The 20754-nt window shown below is 40.8% G+C and overlaps 1 protein-coding gene across 1 annotated transcript in view; it reads left to right on the plus strand.

Annotated features, from left to right (window-relative positions):
* COL4A6 (collagen type IV alpha 6 chain) overlaps positions 1–20754 on the plus strand; it is a 199280-nt gene that overhangs the window by 63177 nt on the left and 115349 nt on the right. Inside the window, exon 4 of the mRNA XM_018558662.1 lies at positions 18132–18215. Within this exon, the coding sequence (XP_018414164.1) occupies positions 18132–18215 (84 nt within the window). The remainder of the gene's footprint in view (positions 1–18131; positions 18216–20754) is intronic.

The following is a 20754-nucleotide window of genomic DNA, read 5'->3' on the forward strand; positions in this document are numbered from 1 at the left end:
GTTGCATATTACATGTGAAGTCACACTACAAAAATTGATCTGGGAAGTTGCCATTTTTACTTTGTTGGATCTGAAACAGATGCCCGGAACAGGGGGTCTCCAGCTGCCCTGAGCAACCTTCTGCTGAGTTGCTGTACCTCTAAGAAGGATAGGGCTACCAACATGGAATGCTTGATGTCAATTTATGTATTGCTATATATTTTGTATGTCCCAAGTTGGGAACGTAGATAGATACAGTATTTATGGGCTAGGGTCCACACTTTCCAAAGATACCTTGATGCATCAGTGTGGCTTCACATATAGGTTTTTGTAAATGTGTGCAACAAATCCTATTTTTAACTTAAAATGTTTAAAGTGTTTCAACAGACTTTTTCTGCTGACTAAATCGAGAGTGTGCTGAGACATTTTGTATTGTTGTGCAAATACATGTGCACCTTTCCTTTTGGTAGTTTTAAATGGATCTGATCTTATGTGGTCCATTTTTATTTTGTAAAGTGTTGTGAAAGATGTTGTCACTATATAAATAATCAAAATAAAATACCTTTAGAAAAGGTTATCGATGCACAAATAAATGATATTACTACTAACACATTTGTACCTAACTGTGCTGTATACAGCAGGCAGGTGTAAAATATAAACTTTTATCATTGGATTACTGTCTACAATCCTGCTAAATTGGCCATACACAGATTAAATATTTCAGAGCAATATTGAAAGTCTCACAGAGCAGACATGATAGTGACCTGGCTGAAAAATGCTCCTTGACTTACAGTTTTTGATTAAGCAAATATAGCCAGGGAGCTCTCCTACATGAAAAAAAGAGGAAACACATGTGTTGTGTAAGAACCAAAAATGCATAATTTTATATTACATCGCATGTCCAGTACATTGGACATGCGATGGCTGGGGGCAGTTCTTAATTTGTTGGATGGATGTTGGCTGGTAGTAAAGGTCTCCTTTTAACCTCCCTGGCGGTAATCCCGAGACTCGGGGTTGCAGAGAAAAGTGACACTCACCTTGTCCCTGCGAGCCCGCGGAGATCCTGGAGGTTTACAGTGGTGACTGGCATTGTGAAACACTCTTCTAAGTCTCAGAAATAGGGTCCAGAGTAATAATAAGCAGATTAACATTGTGTTGTTCCTAGGGAGAGGGATCATGAATTAACAGCTTACTTAAAGTATATGTAAATCTGAACAGTGAACTTCTCTTATTTTCTCCCTTTTGGTCTGGTTAATGTACTATTGGAAACATTTAGTTATATGTGTTTGATAAGTGCAAAAACAATACCTGTTCAGAGCTCCCTATGCTATGCTATCTCAAAGAGCCCTCCTGGTTCGTATCGTGGCTACAGAATGATTAGCCCTAATGTTTTAGAGATCTGAGAGTTGGAGTGGTTGAGTAGTTTAGCAAAAGACACTAGGAGGGCTTTCACTAACAAGTACATAAAAGTGCTGTGTGTTGTCAGCACAAAACAGATCTTATAGTAGCACTAAAGCCTCACATTTTTTGTTAATTAAATTGGTATTGGTGTTGGTCAGTTGAGCATAGGACATACATGTTTCTTTAAAAAAACAGTCCAGAAACACTAATCAGCATTTTGATAACTGCCTGCCCCCAACTTGCTCCACGAACTTCTGGTCAGGGAGCGCACACCGAGACACCTTGAGACTACAACTTCCAGAATTCTAAGCGTCACTGTGCATGCATGCTCCATCCAGTCCTCTCTGGCTGGCTTTGCATGTTGGTGCAGGTAGTGTACTATGAAGGCATTGGTGTCTCTCTGCTAGGATACTGCACAAAAGGGTGGCTCCATAGGACCAGGGGCAATGGATTCACCTGAGAACAGGCAGCCAATGTCAGGGACCTGTGGACCTGCTCATTTCAGAAGAAGGGCTAGCCTAACATAAGGTATGAGTATTCAAGTAAGTGCTGAGGTAAACTGCTATAAGTTATATTAAAATGTTAGGGTTTAGTAACTCTTTAAGAGCTGAGTGCATTCCTGGCAGATCCACAGATATTTCTCTATACATGTAGGCTCTTTAAAGGGATAAAACATGGGTAAATGTGCATGTAATACAAAGATGTACTGCAAGTGGTTTTTTTTAATTTTATTTTATTTTCTGCTATACCTTAAAATAAACTTGTAAGATGGGAGAATATTATTGTAAATATTATATATACACATAGCAAAACTTTAACATATTGACTTAGGTGCAGTGTATAAGTGTACAATCAGTCAGATTTTGTAATCAAACCTGCATAGATTGGTTTTCTGAGTATTGTTCTGTGCTTGCCACACACACTCCATTCCAAGACTGAAATATAATATAGCCGGCCAGTTGCTTATATGCAGTGCACATTCATAAATAGCTCAGTGGCACCACATTGCTAATAAAATGTTACTGAACGTAGCTGTGTTAATGCTAGCAAGTCTGCTTATTGTGGATATCGTGGTCATTTTTTAAGCAAGCATTTTCCGTTTACCTATGTGCACAGTGGGCTGTTAAAGATAAAGCTATACTTAATGTTTTGTCAGCTTCATGATACATTTTAGGTGGCTTGATTTGAGTTATTTCTGTTCCTTCTTTAGGTGTAATACTTAACCTTACTTAATCACACTGATGATAGTCCTGCAATAGCCAATAATGGTTTTAAAGCAGGACTTCAGCCGAAATTTTTTTTTTCCAATTTTAGATCAGGTGGGTTTATTTTTTGGCTGTAGGTGTCCCTGTTTGGGAGATTCGCGCTGAATTGCTATCCTGGTAAGTGTTATCACCACGATATAAAGAGAGGAGAAGTCTATAATTTTACCGTTGATTTTTTCTCACTTTCTGTTATGTCTGTGAGATTGGAATCAGGAGGTCTTCACGGTGACAACAAAGTAAAAGCATGACAGAGGTTCTTACACAGGGGTGGTCAACTCCAGCCTCTAGCTGTTGTGCCACTACAAGTCTCATGAGGGATTGCAAGACTGACAGTTACAGACATGACTCCCAGAGGCAGAGGCATGTTAGGATTTGTTGTTAAAGCACAGCTGGAGGGCTGGAGTTGCCCACCTCTGTTCTTACACGTTACCTTATATATGCTCGTTTTCCCATCCAACAGTGCATACAAATGCCCCAAGTAATAAAAGTGGAAATGTGGTCCCACAAGGCCATCACAAAGGTACGCGATTCCCAGTGGTTGTTATTCCAGACACTAGCTCTACCTTCCCATTCTACGCTCAGGTGTATTACCTTAATATGTACTACGTACATATGTGATCTGGTTTCCCAAGCAGAATCGTTCATTATGTTTAAAGTGAACCTAACGTCCAATATATTTTTTCAAGTTAAAGGCGTGATTATTAAGTAATGTGTTAGTGTATTTATCACATCTCAGAGATTACAGTACTCTTCAGTACTCCCCCTAAAAATACCTTCATCTTCTGTACTCTAGTTATTCAGAATCACCATCCACTTCCTGGAATGAGATTCTGGTTCAGAGATGACACAATCTGGGTGCTTGTGCAGTTCTTGTCAGTGCAGTGGCGGACCTAAGGAACAAAGGGCCCTGGTGCAAGATTTTTTTTGGCCCCCCCCCCAAAAAAAACCCCACAAACACAGCGCTCTCCTCCCGCAGCGCTCGGCCGGCTGTCACTTTCTCTCCACCCCGATGGGACACAGAGCAGCGACCAGCGGGGAGGAAAGAAAGCAGAGGTGCGCCGCTGTATCAGCAGAAAAATTGCACTTTTGGCATTTAGCCAAAAGTGCCATTTCCGGCCGATATCTTTTGGCGGCCGATATATCGGTGCAACCTTAATATTTACAGCAATGCAGAATGGTGCAGGCTATAGAGCAGTGGTTCTCAACCTGTGTAACCTCGGGACCCACATGTTTCCTTGGTCATTAAGGCGTGACCCAAAAATGATTTCAGTTCTGAAACATTTTAATTTATTACACAAAACAACTTGTGCAGTATTCAGCAATATATATATATATATAAGGGTCGCGACCCACGAGTTGAGAACCACTGCTATAGAGGACTACAAATCCCAACAATACTTTATATAACAATAGCATTTCTGTATAAAGTACTGCTGAGATTTGTAGTCCTCTATAGAGGGTCCCATTGTGCATTGCTGCAACAACTTTATACAACATTAGGCTACAAATAATTATTATTTTAATGAATTATTTACTCTTACCTCTTCTGGCCGGTTTTCTGTCTTCACCTGTTTCCCATGTGTTTTCTGTTTGCTGGGTCCTCACTGCCGTCCGAGGCTCCGTGCCTACAGTGCTGTCATCAGTGCCTCCTTGTTCTGCGGCTCCCTCCTACCCTGGTGCGCTCGCACCGCCTGCACCGGCGGTAGTTCCGCCACTGTGTCAGTGTTCCCCAGATCAGCCCCTGCTGTATCCTCTCACCTTGAGGCTAGGTTCACACTTCCGATCTGTGACCGCGCAGCATTTGTGCACGAAACTGCGCAGTCACTGAGTCGCACACCGCCTCTGTTCACACTAGTGGTGCCATTCTTTTCTAATGGCATCCCAGTTGCACTGGGAGGATCGCGCTGTTTCGCGCCGCAATTTCACCCGTGCAATCAAACATGGTTGAGGCTAAAAAAGCTGCGCGTCACATGTTGCAAAAAAAAGGTACATGTACCTTTTTTCAGCGATTGCCACGCGGATGTAACCCCATTGATTTGGGGCAGCGCGGAAATCGCTGTGTGCAAGTGCACACGATCGCACTTCCCGGGATCACCCAGGTCTGCACCAGCTCTCAGACTTACTACAAAGTTATAGTAATGCAGTCTGATCACTGGTGGAAAGGTGACTGTGGACATTGATAATATCATCCCAGCCTAGGCAAAGTCACTTGACTGAAGCTTAAAGATTACATTCTAATGATTAAATATACAGCTTTGTGAAAGATGATATTATTGCTGTATATTGTTGCATACCAGGAATTTATTCATGCAGACTTGTAAAGTTACTAACATGTCCACTTTAAGCAAATAACAGGTGGGCAGATACCATATGAGTGTGACTGCATACATATCTAATTTAGCCTCCTCATTGGTGGCATCCTTCCAGCTTCATCTTGAATGTGAGTAATGACACTATCCTCATGGCCACACACAGTGAATAAGACAATGAGGGAATCAGTGGTAAGTTTTCATCAGTTTATATAGCGTATGTATTTGTAATTTTGCCCTATTTTAGACACAAGTAACATGGGAAATAATGTCACACATTGAGTGACCACAAAGTATTTTACTGTTGCTCCATAGGAATACTGGAAGTACTGAGTAGCAGTATTACTGCCAATGTAACCACACATGAGCATTACTAGTGATGTCACCAAGCCACAATCTATCTGACAATGTTCTCATTCATAGGATCATTTTCTTTATAATACTATACATACTGTGTGTGTCTATACATATATATATACACTGAGTGGCCAGATTATTATGACCACCCCATCAGAACTTCGTTGGGCCACGAGATGACTTAGTTGGGCCGCCTAGTGACTCCAATGTATTTATTAGTAGCATTTTAACAGTAAACCCAGTTTGTAAAATGTGTTAACCCCCGACAAATATGTATATCCCATCTCCTTTGTGTTCTTTGTAAAATTTCATTTTAAAAAGATCTCATTGAACTTCACATCTGTAAAAGACACATTTTGTATGTGGACTCTCCTTTAAGACAGCCGATGCAAGTCCTAACACTTGGCCATCTAGTTCACACAACATAAATACTTAATTTGCTCGGCCCTTCTAGGTAACTGGCAGCGCGTGGTTTATTTTTGGGCCTCTGAATCAGCTGCGGCGGGTTAGTACAATTGAACTTTGACATCTGAAGACAAGCCAGTTGTCAGGGTTTTTATTTTTTTAAATCGTAATAAAAAGGACAAATATTTTGTCACTCAGTATTGCTGTCACACAGTCTCCAGTGAATACAATCAGGAGCTAATGACATTCACTGATAAGCAGGCTCTGGAAGTATGAGTTTAGCAACTTCCCCTGTGATACTTGTTTCCAAGCCAGAAGGTGTCAGTTTCTTCCTTCTCTCAGTTTGTGTTCATTCACAAGTCAATAGAACTATCCAAGTGCTGGCAATGGGACCTAACACTGTAGTATAAACATAGCAATACCTACAACAGGAATAATCAAAACCCCCATGCATGTGTTTATAGGTAACATTGCAGCATCATAATGTGACATCTTGTAACTCTAGTAAAAAAATAATATTATTTTATATATGTATTTTTTTCATTACATTTTTATTGACATGTTTATATTATACAACATGTAATACAAAATACAGAGAAAAACAAAACCAACTAGAAATAGGTATCAGTGGACACTATTTAATACCTCCATTCTTACTCCAAGCAATATCTAGATTTCAATATTTCATTTCTCCAACAACACTTTTTATACTAAACAGAATGTAAATATTGATACATATCATTTGCATTTCTCAAAAACAATTATGCAAAATGCAAGTATTTATATACATATACAGGAAACCCATATTTTGAATTGCTGTATAAACAAGTAATTCCTTACAGTTCCCTTTGGAGCCATCTTTGTGTGCTAGTAAGCTGTGTGTATCTCTACAAACACACAGACACAGCAAGGCAATACATTTGTTTCCTGCTCCCTCTTCCTCCTCCACCCTTCTTCAAGCTAGCAGATGGACAGCTGCTGGAGACTGTGCTGTCTCTCAACTCGGGGAAGCTGAGTAGAGAGAGTTGGAGCCAGGTGTTTGGAAACATGATGACTGTAAGGCCGGGTTCACACCTAGGCGGCACCGTTTTTGTGCACATTTGTACGCTGGTGTTCATCGTGCGGTTATTTGCGTATTTATGCGCGTTGTACACATTTTGATGTACGTTTGTACAAGAGTACATGAAGACGCGCGTTTTGACTGGCAGCTTATGGAACATTGCGGGCAAAAGCTAATTTACTCATTTACTTTCAGGCCAGGATGTCTAGTAAAAGTTATTGTGACAAAGGTTGGCTCAAGTTTATACCACTGCAAGGATGCTTGAGCAATTGCAGCAACCTCTGAAAGCACCCCGTGCAGAGTTAGAGCTTATTCCAGCCTCTGTCAATTATAATGAGAAGCTATATGATCATGTAAATGTGGAGAAAATAAAAAAAGGGAACTCAGATACCAAATACTTTTTTTGTGTATTAACCATAAACAGTAAAAAAAATTATTTTGATATGGTTTTTTATGCATAGTGGTCCTTTTAAAAGTCTGGGTGCTATGTAAATACATACATTACCCATATCATTTGGTTTGGGCCCAAACCAATGTCATTCACCTTCAGTCATGGCCACTCAGCTTTCTCTAAGTAAAAACCCTAAGGGGTCTATTCACAAAGCTGCCGAAGGATCTAGCCGTAGCTTCGGCTGATCCATTGGCTAGCTTCGGCCCCAGGACCCCTTTGGTTCAGTAGAACCAAAGGGCTGCTGTACGGGCTATTCACTATAGCCTGTACAGCTCCCGAAGTTGGCCGAGCGGCTCAGTCGAGCCGAACGCATATGCTTTGGCTCGACTGAGCCGAGGTGAAAGTCGAGGCTCCACAGAGTTCTCAGTGTGTAATGACAGTTCAGCGTCCCCTGGTTACCTAGTGACCAGGGGACGCTGGACTGCCATGAGAGCTTGTCGGAGGCGGCAGTGATATCACAGCCGGCTCTGCTAAGCTCTCATCGTCATGACAGAACAGCATCCCCTGGTTACTGGGTAACGATAAGAGCCATTACGATAAGAGCTTAGCAGAGCCGGCTTTGATATCACCGCCGGCTCCGACAAGCTCTCATTTTAATGACAACTGGTCCTGGCCAACAGAAAACAGTTGGGTGGAGCTAGCTTTCCATGCTAGCTCCATCCAATCGTTTTCTACTTTTTGTTTTCCAGTTTTACTATTCTGCTCGGCGGTATTCGGCTATTCACTCACTGCTGTTCGGCATCTATGAGAATAGGCCGAACAGACTACGGCTGAATGCACCACCACACTCCCTCCTGCCCCAGAAAGCAGGGAGCCAGCCAGTTCGTTCCAGCAGCTAATCGTGCTGGAATGCACTGGAAGTGGTGTGAACAAGTCCTTAAAAGTATGCAAAATTTCAAGGTACCCCAATCTAAGATGTAAAAAAATGAAAAAAAATGTGAGGTCCCTTCAAAGTCCATAGCAGACTTGTATCCAAGATAGGGATCTGGTATGGATTTTAAGGGGGGGCCCTACGCAAGAACACACAAAAAAAAAATGGGTCTTTGCCTTCACATAAAAGCTCCCCTTTACATCAGGAGCCCTCCTTTACAATAAGAACCCTGCCTTACATCAGGAGTCCCCTTCTTTCACATCAGAGTTTCTCACACTAGGAGCCCCCTTCATGTCAGAAACCCCCTTCTCGGCACTCTGCTTGAGGAAGGCTGCTCTACAGCGTAGTAAAATTGATAATATATCCCGTAAATTCCACAGTAACCAGAACCAAGCATGCACATATGGTGTGGATTTTGCTAAACTATAAACAAAGTTTTAGACAAGATATCTTTTTAATCAGTTATTTCTTTTTTAACTTAGCATAATAGGTTGTTTGGCATATGCTTTTGTTAAAAAAAACTTAGGTACGGGGGAATATTCAATTCTTACTGTCATTACTGGACTATACATGTGTATTTCATTAAACTTCACATATTTCATACTTAATGGCAGCCTCTTAAAGGTTAATAGCTGTACCTTGTTCATGTATTGCCAAGCTCTCTAGAGCAGCAATTTGTATAACATTATAGATTGAACATGTGATTTGATTTGACTTAATAGGAACCATATCAAGTTTACTATTTCTGTTCTGGCTATTTTTAGTACTAAAGTCTGTTTATGCGAAAGCTTGGAAAAGCATGCATCTGGCCTTAAAGCAATCCCGATGAAATAGAATACTAGAGCCGTCTTTGCTGACTTGTTTTCGTCTTGGTTTTGTCATCCTTATACTTGCATTACTGGATGACTTACTGGACAGAAACAATTATTTGCATGTCTGATGTAGGGACAGCTGTACATACTTGTGCCCCGTCAGTAAGTTGCCAAGTAGTGAAACAAGAATAAGACAGATAGTCTAGGGGTCTGCACATTAATAAACAAATCAACAGTGAAAGCTCGCATATTTTTTTCCTGGCAGCTTCTTTTTTAAAAGGGCAGCTATACTTTCATGGAAATAATCAGGTATCCCTCCCACACCATGTCTTATATAACATGTTCATCCATTTATGCTCAAACCTCATGTTCTGGTCTCCTGTTAAATCTAGTACATGTGCAAGACTGAGCCAGTGAGAATAGTGGCCATCTTGGGTAAATACACTGAGACAGCTATTATTCTTTATGTCTGGGTCTGGTGTATGTAAGACTTTTCACAACATGGTAAAAACTACAGGGACATAAACATTGTCTGCCCCTGAGTGGTATGGAACAGTATAGGTGTTCACTTATAGGTTATAAGGTGTCATCTTATACTGAAGAATGTCATAGGCAGGCCAGGGCAGGAAATACCTTCTTGTAATACACAAAAGTTACCTTTTTTGCAAAACCATTCTATGGTATATTAAGCCAGTAGAGATTATCTGTTTTAGGCTAAATTCAGGATGTTTTATTGTAGCATAGATACTGATCTAAGGCTGGGTTCACACCTAGGCAGCACAGTTTTTGCGCGTTTATACGCGCATTAACAGCATGTGGTTATTTGCTCGTTTATGCGCGTTGTTCACATTTGTATGCGCGTTTAACAGGTGTACATGAAGACATACGTTTTGATTGGCAGCTGATAAACCATTGTGGGCAATGGAAGAACACATGTCTAAAAGCGCAAAAATGCTCATGAAAATGTGCAACATGCTTCTGTTGCGCGTTTTTTGGGCATTTCCAATGAAGTCTAAGGGACAAAAAAGCGCTTTTAACTGCTCAAAGAAGCTCCTGTACCTTTTCAGGCGTTTGGCGTTTTTCTGCTGGCATTTTTCTGCTCAGGTGTGAACCGGGGCCATTGAAAATCATGGGATTTCTTGTGTTGTGCAGTTAAAAGCGCTTTTTGAACTGCTCAAAAACTCCTAGGTGTGAACCCAGCCTTATGGTTATTGGGGAAAAATGTATTCAATGAAAGGGACATGTTCCTGCCTCTTATTCATAGACTGAATCTCTCAGTTGCATCACGTAAGAATGGGTTGAAGTGGACATTACTTTGGAGACTTGATGGCTTGTGTCAGCGACTGAGCTTGATGTTTCCCAGGGCGCAGAAAGCACTGTGTAGTGTAAGGGGAGCCTCTTGATGACACATTGGCTTCATTTAGAAGATCTGCTTGTTCCTGGACTGTCCTCTGAACATCTGTGAGAGTTCAGTGTTTGTAGAAGGGAATTTTTTTTTTGTTGGCCTTCCTTTAAACTATAAATATTTACATCTTTCTTTTCCTTTCCCCCTACCTTAAACTCCAAGCTTTACTACCTTATCAGAAGTATATGGTGAATTCACAGAAATGCAGTCCTGACTTTTCATGTTATGTCTCTTAAAAGTCTTGAAAGTAGTTTTACATTCTGGGTTATTGTGGGCCAATTAGTGGTCCTGACATTTTTCTATCATATTTCTTTGAAAAAAATGTTGGACTTCTAATGATGAATTTGCTGACACCATCTGTTTTGTTCAGCATTGTTGCAATCCATTGTTTATAAATCACTGGGGGTTATTTAGTAATTAAGTGCAAGTGTGGAAAAACCCAATCAGACATCTGCTTTGAAAAAATAATCATTGCATTTTCTTTTTGACAGCCCACGTATTTCTCTGCATGTGGTGTTTTTTCCTATAAAACAAAGAACACTTACACAAGTACGTTCTGAGGTAGCTCTGCAACATCATGTATATATTTCAACGTACAAACAACTATTTAATCATTTGTAAGCGTTACTACATACCTAGCAATAACCCACTGCACATTTCTTAAAACCTGGTGCTTTTACAAAGACAGCTTGGAGCTATTTTTTTTTTACTGACACACAATGTGTATCGTTTGCCATGCATAGGAGCCTCAATATCTAGTCAACAATGCACATTAGATTGGATTTTGAAGAGCTGGAATTCATATGATACATACATCTCCCTAGGTATGTAGTCGCGCGACTGCTTCCATTGTCACCAGTAATACACTAGATGGCCAAAAGTTTGTTGACACTTCACCTTCACACCTATATGAGTTTGTTGTACATCCCATTACAAAATCATGGGCATTATAGAGTTCCTCCAATCCACACCCCCTCCATTGTAGTTATAGCAGCCTCCACACTTCTGGAAAGGTTTGCTGTAAGGCTCCATTCACACAGGAGCAGTTGTCCACGGGTATTTGGCTGTACGAATACATGAGGAACCACTCTAAACATAAAAAACAATGCACTTTAATGTGCATTGTTTAGACTTTTGCGGGGCCGCGTGGTACGGAACTGTGCGGCCCACAAAATAGTACAAGCGCTATATTATGGCGGTTTCCACACGTGCGCGGCTATATAATAGACTAAAGATTTTCGCGTTTTTGTGCCCGAACGGTCTTTTGCACAGAAAACCACGGGGGAAACGCAGACGCTATATGTGAATGGAGCCTAAGAGTTGCACTGTGACTGTGGGAACTTGTGCACATTCAGCAAAAAGAACATTTGTGAAGTCAAGTATTGATGTTGGATGAGAAGACTTGGCTTGCAATCGCTATTCTGATTTATTCTAAAGGTATTGTGCACGTTTGAGGTCAGGACTCTGCAGGCCACTCAAGTTCCACCACACCTTTATACATTTGATGTTGTCATAGAAGTCAGATTAATGTACTATAACGCTAAGCTGCAGCTGCTAAGTTTACTCACTGCTTTATTTTTTAAATGAAATGTGCCATCCAAAAGCATGTCATAGTTCAGCATTTTCTAAATCCATACTTCAGTTCCACCAGCAGTGTATACTACGCAAGTAACTGTGCAGTTTGTGTAATCAAAAGGTTAGCTATGCGATTAAGCTATCTGTGTGTATAGCCACAAAACCATAATTGTTGATGGGGCTTGACGGCAGGGTTAGGAATCAGTCTTAAGTAATATTAGAAGGTTTTTTAGGAATGTGTAGCTGTACAGTTTTTACTAGGAGGTTCACATACTGGATAATCGGTGTCTGCATGTGATAGTCAGAAATTCCCCACACATAACCCTGATATGTTCTGATTATCATGGGAACATATACATAGTACGGATTTTAGATTCAGTAATTCATAACCAACACAACATGCATACTAGTGTTTAATATACTTTATTCAAAGCATAATTTAAATTAAAGCAAACCTAATTTAACAACACATATTTGTGGATGAAGAATAAAGAGTCAGTAGTTTGTAAGCAGGCAAATACAAATGAATATATTTCGATGCATTAAAATACTAATTGAATAGTATGTAGGAGAAATTAAACGAAAGTAAAGGAAAACTTCACTGTAGGTACAGGAACGTTTACAGGAAAAGAGCTTGTACAGTCTCCATTTGGCTCTCTGCCAAATCCAAAATAAATAAGTTTGCACAACAGTGAGCTTAAACATGACATTTTGGCTTTCCTGTGCCTATATTAATTATAGGGCTAATAAACAAATTGTTATTAAACAAAAAAAAAGAGGAATAGGAAGCTAATCCCTTCCACATGGGACATGCACCAATGGCAAAAATTGGAAAAAAAATTATGACATTGAAGCTATACAGATCCTTTAAATGAGTTTCTGGAGATGAGTTAAAGCTGTACCTGATGTTACAAGACAGCCCAATGTTCAAAAACAGCCTCAGAGAGAAGGAGAGGGGAAAGAGAGAGCTTTAGTAATGGTTCCAAACAACTGACTACTCTGCGTCTGGGAGGATGTAGGTGTAAAAGGTTCTGTCAGCCAGTCAACTATCTGGTGGGTGTGCTATAACTGTATTGGTTGGCCAGTTTAGGTAAGAAAGGTACATGTCCCTGCTTCTAGTGTGTGCCGCCCTACCACCACTACGTCCTGCAGGACCTGCTCACCTCCTACTATGGTGATGGGGGGAGAAGGTGTGGCACTTTTTACCATATTGCAATGCGGTGTCAGTGTGCTGTGTACAGAGGGCAGCTCCAACAACTCTTCAGCAAAAACCCACTATTTTCTTTATTATCATTGCAGGAAATAAAACAGAAAAAATCTTAAGCATTAAATGAAAAAAAGACCCTAATAAATCACAATAGACAATAAAACTACAAAGGGGTAACACTGGGGTTAGCAAGCAAGCACACCTGCTGCTGATGCAGAAGTAATAAAAGAGACAGTTAGCTCTATGGGACGGTGAGCATATGGGTATGTAGCTCGCCACACTGCAATCTACTGTATAAAGGTGCCCATACACCTTACGATTATCGTACGCGATCGACTTTTCGTACGACAATCGTAACGTGTGAATAGAGTGCCCGACCGATAGTACTGTACAATCGTACGACTTTTGACGGTCAAGCATGTTTGAAAACTTTGGTTGATCGTACGATGTTCGCATGGTTGGTGGCGTTTCCGTCCGTCGAAGGTCGTACGATTAACACTGCGCATGCGCAAACGAAAATAATTGCGGTCAATTACCGCAAGTCGTCCAGGTGTTTTTTTCTAACTACCGCTGATTGAACCTTGCGATAATCGGGGCAGGATGGGGCCGTCGTACGAAAATCGTACGACGGTTCGATCATCGGACGAAAAGTTTAGTCCGATAATCGTAAGGTGTATGGGCACCTTAACACAGTGTAGCACAGTATAGCACAGTATAGCCTTGCAAAGTTGCTTTCCCCACACAGATTTCTTAGCTTTCTATAACCAGCCCCAACACATACTGACAGTATGGCTTTTGTGAGCCCACCCTTTTATAGTGAGGGGGTTTATGCAACACACTGAACTGCGAAACTGTGAGGTCTACCTTGAATAAAAAGGGGATTCTAAACCTGAACCCCTGCCTGTGACTGGAGAGATGAGAAGCAGCACAGTGATGAGTTCATCTGTCGCACTGCTTTATTTTCCTATAAGCATGCCTCTTTTCAAAACATGAATTGATTGTCTCCTGGCAATGCTTCCTTCTCTCACACTCCATTCCTGCTGTACAGGTATTGATATTGATCAGAAGATTGATACCTTCTGATCAATATCAATACTGATTGATACTTGATAAATTCAAGTACTTACACTGCTTGCATTTACAAAAACAATTCAATGATGTATTAATGTTTATGGAGCTGCATTAATGTGTGTCTTTTATATCTGCCCGGAGATCAGTTTTAAGTATAGTGTTGAATGATCAGTTAAGCACAATTTCATCTAATATAAACAAAAATTGACATAAGTGAATATACATTTTCAATACAAGCATGGGAAATTACCATTTTACAGAGGATGCCATTTGAATGTTTCTGAAAAGCTGGACTACAAGGATGAAACATGTTTAATTTTATTATCTGCAACATCTGAAACCTGTTTTTCAGTTTTGATCCATAAGCTTTCCTTATTCCTGTTCCTCTAGTTGAAAAATGTAATTGTGGGACATTAGATGAGCTTAGTAACATACAATAACAACCTCAAAGACATTTATAAATTCAGTTATCTAGAAAACCAAAAATGTGTAACAGGCATTCCCAATGATGCAATCTTATTTTTTTTAACCATGAACATAAAGTTAATCTAGCGGCTGACGGCTTTTTACAGTATTTTAGGTGATTTCGTTTCTGTAGTACAGAAATATAACTTCGAGTCAAGTCATAACAGGCTATGTCAAGATAGTATAGCATTCCTATACATTTATAAATGGATTTCTGGTCTGAACACCAAGCTGATGTACAAATAATTAACTCAAACGAACACTACTTTCAGCAGAATATTTGCCGTATGCTTGCCTTTTCATCTCCCTTTTTTATGTAGTATGTCAGACATTCCATAGGAAAAATGTGGGATTCTATAAAATGTTAGGGCATGTTTCCCTTTTTTGTGTGTCTGAAAATGTTTACATATGGTTTGTCATTTCATGATAGAATGCTATTTCTTATAGGTCTGTTTTCTTTACAATGTAGAAATATTGACAAGAAAATAAAATATTACATATAAGTAAAAAAAAAAGTAAAAAGTCCTAAAAAATATGTATATAAATACGACTGGGATGCGCACTCACCAGACCCACGGTGTTTGTAGGCAAAAGAGATGAGAAGCCGATAAGTAGTCCCAGCAGCTGTCTCATCAGCGTCACATGGATCAGTATTTAGCAAAAAGAAAAAACTCTGCATAGTGTAGTCGACACAAACATTTATTTGAAAAAAGTAGTCACTTACAGTTAAAAACGAATAAATCGTCCGCTCACAGGCAGCGTGTGGATATCCTTTACTTCCTGGTTGTTCGTGGTATTGAGAAGTGTAGCCCCGCGCTGACGCGTTTCGTCATCAAAAGACGTCCTCAGGGGGATCGCAGGTCTAACTTTCAATACCACAACATGATGTATTTATATTCAACCTCTAGGTCAATATGCAAAATGCAAATATGTCTCTAGGTCGCGTTTTTGCATATTGACCTAGAGGTTGAATATAAATACATCATGTTGTGGTATTGAAAGTTAGACCTGCGATCCCCCTGAGGACGTCTTTTGATGATGAAACATCGGGGCGGGTCTACACTTCTCAATACCACGAACAACCAGGAAGTACAGGATATCCACACGCTGCCTGTGAGCGGACGATTTATTCGTTTTTAGTGCTTTTCCCCATAGTTCTCCTAAGGGTCACAGGAGGATATATACTAGCGTCCTCCCGTGACCCAAAGCTCAGTAGATTGCGAGCTACGGCTCGCGGTATACAGAGACCGCCGCAGCCTGGACAGATCCTGACATTACTGTCGAGGTCCACTCTGCTGCGTGATTGACAGCGGGCTCTGCCTATCTAGAGGCAGAGCCAGCTGTACCCACCCCATCCGTTCCACCAGTCAGCGCTGGAAGATCGGAGCAGGGAGGGAAGAATCCCTGCAGGGAACCGGGAGTGACAGTCACAGCTCTCTACAGGGAGATGATCGAGAAGTGAGCAAGCGGTATGTGTTCGCTCACTTCCCAATCTATTGAGCACATTGTCACACGTCGGCTCGAACTATGAGGTTGAGTGAAAATCACTCACCTCATAGTTCTCCTTTAATGGCATATACAACCTGATGGCCTTTAGACCAGGGGTTCTTACTTTTTTTAATCCGGGGACCCAAATAACAAATGTTACGAATAGAATAAAATAAAATTATTACTAAAATGTCAGCAAAGCCAAACACAGACAAATAACAGCCTCAAAGACATGCTGGTAGGTTAATTGCTTCTTGTCTAAAATTGACCCTAGTATGATTATCTATGGTGTGCACCCAAGGAGGCTGCCCCACCATCTGCCCCAACAGCAGAAGTGCTTTGGATGCCACGGGAGAAAAATGCTTATGAGTTAAAAAAATTAAAAACAACCTCGTAGATTCACTATTTGAGAATACCATTACTGATGCTATTAACATTAGTGATGTGTCTATGTAGTGGAGATAATGAAATAGTATCCATTTCTCCTATAATAAAATGTCTATTATTTCCCTTAAGGAAAAAAATAAAAGAATGTGTGCAATACATCATCCAAAATCTGTTTAGAAATGTGAGGTGCCTAAAGGCACAGAACCAGCAAGACATGACAGGACAAAAGAGCTTCCATTCTTGTTATGTCAAACCATTACAGCCTTAACTCTTCTGTTATAAGAGCTTAGAGATACATGGTCATCTTATCCACTGAGCTATATTACAGACAGCAGAATTACACAGCATTTTCTAAACCTTTCCGGGTTCTCCAAACTGCATGCTAAATGCAGTCACGCTATGGACACAATCAAACTACTAAAGAAAGAAATTCTGTTTTTGCCTGGAGAAATCATGATGCAACCAGGAAGCCCAGGTCCCTTGTGCGGCTAGAAGAAGACAAGATAAAAGCTCTCATGTATACCAAGGCTGTAGTAATCACCATCATTCTGTACATCTGCAGTCAGCATATAAAAAGATGAGTTTGTGACTGACACCTCCTACATACACAAATGCCATTTATGGGACACAAATGTGTTTCCAATATGTTGGTAAAGTGTATCTTCAACCAAATTTCTTTTTTTGTGGTTTTGCATATAGTGAAAAAGTGTTAGAACCTCTCTCAGGTATATAGGTGTCTGTGCTTTTGTTAGGAAGATCCATCCTTAAATTTAGAGGGAAACAAAGGGAAATATCCAGTGGCGTAACAGATGGAAAATAAAAAGCTAATGAACATCCTTGTCTCCACCACCTACTAATAACAAGTGTCTTCATTTCATTGTGACATTGTTCCATTTCCATGTCTGCTTGTGTTCTGTAGCTATTGATATTAGGCCTAAGGTAGTTGGGGAACGTGTTTATTATAATTTTTAGCCTTATTCAACCAATGTCCTGTAATACGCTTTGGTTTCAGAGCAATTATTACAATCTTAGTGGCTGCAGAATACCTCCAGTGGACATAGTAATTTGTTTATTTTTAAACTGAACTCTAAGGAACCTTTTATTATTACGTCATTGTCTTTAGTTGTAAATTCCTGCTATGAAATAAATAAAATTCAAACTGTTGCTGGACCTCCCGCTGGTTAACCGAGTGCTGCTGAATATTTACATTAGGCTTTTTATACAGATTACAAGAGCCACCTGTCAAAATGAGCAAAAAGGCAGCCCTACATGGCGCATCCTTCACTCTTTTACTCAAATTGTATACTCCTTAACCCAAGGCCAGCTGTAGAAAAACTGGAGTGGAATCCACTTCTTTTTAAGATTAGTGGATAGGCTGTCTACAAATGTCCCATGCCTGTATATACATTAAGGAGGAGTAAACATTCCACTAAAACACAGCTTGGGAGGCTGAAGTCTATATATCCTTATGTCATATGTTACCAAACACTTGTCAGGGGTGATTACAGTTGAGGATATCACTGTCAGAATGAAGAGAAACAGTTATTAATGTAGCTGGTAATCTATTTATTCAAGGTTTGTGGGAGCCATAAATGATCTCATATTTATGTTTCCTTTTCACAGGGAGGGAAGAAGAACTATCAGGGGCCATGTGCAGGACGAGATTGCAGCGGGGGCTGCAAATGCTTTCCAGAAAAAGGAGCCCGGGTAAGCCACTTTTTTTTTCCCCTTTCCATGTTGGATGGAAACATTTGTATCTTACTCTTATCTCTTCCCATGTTTCATAAAGTACATCTGGAGAAACATGAGTACAGTAACATCATGCATCTGTGCAAGATGGAGAGCAGCTGCAGGTCCGCGCGGCCTGCTGACCTAACACAAGGCCTGCAAGACATTGGCTTATGTCAGCCTCTTTGTAGCTGTCATGCTGGCAAACACATGTTTAAGTCCAGCTGCTCTTTCAAAAACTAAGAACGGTTTATCTTCACTGTTTGATCAGGTTGTTAGCGGGGGATATAATACTGATATAATGAGCCTTCCTGGCTGCAGGCAAGTTCATATAAGCTGCCACAGAGTCCCTAATATACTGCCAGGTAGAATTAAGCTGACGTATTAAAGGATGTGGAGAACTGGGAAATTCTAAGAATAACACTTTTTCAAATCTACTCTATAGGCAGTCGAGAATGATGTAGTTTATGAAAATGTATAAAAGTTGCCAGTTATTCACCAGAAAACCTCAGTTAAACTTAGTGTGACAGAATCTATATAGATGCACACCTTTCAGCTCTCTCACCAAAGTAATAGATTTGGTGCTCGAAGTGCAAATACTCAGCAGTGTAGAGATAGGTGACCAGCACTCAATTAGGTAGAGTGCAAATAGTAGTTACTGTATTCAAGAATATTGTCACAAAGGTTAGAATGCCAATGTTTCTAGGCCCCGCAGGGTCCCTTCATCAGGGCGACACAGTGACAACTGGTTATCGTGCCACCCTGATGAAGGAACCTTGCATGGCCTTAAAACATATGCATTCTAACCTATGTGATGATATACTTCAATAAAGCTACTACTATTTGCACTTTAGTGCTGGTGACCCATCTCTAAACTGCTTATTGTGACAGATTCACCCATTGTGTGGATTAATTCAGTGTTTTCTCTTTCTGAGTTATAGGTCTGCATATATGCTTACAATCATTATATTACATATCAGGGGTGTGGAAATTGAAAAAAAATTACTTGCCCAATGACTAAAGCGGGGGCCCGATCTACTTGTCCCTCATGACAATCAACTTGTCCTGATGCAAAAAAATTATTTTAACCAAAACCGTATTTAGCAGTGCTAAGAAGCACTTCTCATTGGTCAGCGTCGTCAGGTGAAATTCAGAATACATGGCACAGGTACAGATAGTACGCCCATACTGGCGGACGGGAAGGACCATACGCTGAAAGATAAGTAAAGCGGGAAGGAGAGGGGATCAGATTTGTGCGGGTAATTCCATGTTCCCAAATTACTTGGGAATGTGAATTTACCCTTTAGGGCTGGTGCAGATTTAGGCGATCATGTGTGGTTGCATACAGCGGTTGCCGCGCGGCACCCATTGATTTCAATTGGGTTACATCCACGTGGCAATCGCGGAAAAAAAGGTACATGTACCTTTTTTCGCGACACGCACCGTGCAATGTTCAACCGCGATTATGCGCGTTTGCACGGGTGGTATTGTGGCGGAAAACCGCTCAATCTGCCTGATGCGACTGGGGTGCCATTAGAAAATAATGGCACTGCCAGCACGATCAGCGGCGGTGTGCGATTCTGTGACCGCCCAGCCATCCGCACGGTTTCGAGCAGATGGTGAGGGCAGTGGGGTTGGTTTTAATTGTTTTAATTGTTATTTACTTTATTTTTTTTACTTTGTAAACATTTTTATTTTCATTTATTTATTTATTTACTTTATCACCTTTTTATGTTTTACGTTTTTATTTATTTCCATTTTTAATTACTTGTTATTATATTTTACATTATTAACTTTTAATTTTTTTTTAAACTTTTTTTCCCACTCAACTTTATTGCTATCACACAGGGGATAAAAATCCCCTGTGTGATAGTTTTTGGAGGTGACAGGTTCTCTTTATTGACCCTGTCACCTCCAATACAGGAGTTCTAGCACAGTACTGTGCTCGTTCTCCTGTGACAGGAAGGCTGCGAGCATTCCTGTGTCACTGCTCACACGGAGCAGGGCAGAGAATGGACGTTCTCTGCTCTGCTTCCTGCTCTCTAACCTGATCTAATTTGCCGTGGTCCAGGGTCCCCCAGAAGAGCGGCGGACCCCGAAGACCACGGCAGAAAGGGAGCCAGCGGGTGGGGAGAGAGGCAGCCGGGAGCAATAACAGTGACTGGGGACACAGGCGAAGGGCAGAGAGGCAGTGGAGAAAGAGAGGGGAGGTGAGGGGAAGGGGAGTTAGAACAGGCTAGTTACAAGTGATCTTGGACGGCTGTAGAGCCGCTGAAGATCACCTGTACAAAACGGCTCCCACACTACATTTAGTCCTGCTGCTTGCCCGAAGCATGGCTAAATGAACAAAAAAACTACTCGCCTGGCGCCCGGAGCTGACTGTCCGAGGCGTCGGGCGATAGGAATTCCACATCCCTACATCCCTAGGCAATAAAAGCCTTCCAAGCCATAGCACATTGATGTGCTGAACATATGGATCAATCATTCATTGGAACATATAACGAAAAATTACATGTCA

This window comes from Nanorana parkeri, unplaced genomic scaffold (assembly GCF_000935625.1).
Source record: "Nanorana parkeri isolate BGI_ZX_2015 unplaced genomic scaffold, ASM93562v1 scaffold352, whole genome shotgun sequence".
Taxonomy (NCBI): domain Eukaryota; kingdom Metazoa; phylum Chordata; class Amphibia; order Anura; family Dicroglossidae; genus Nanorana; species Nanorana parkeri.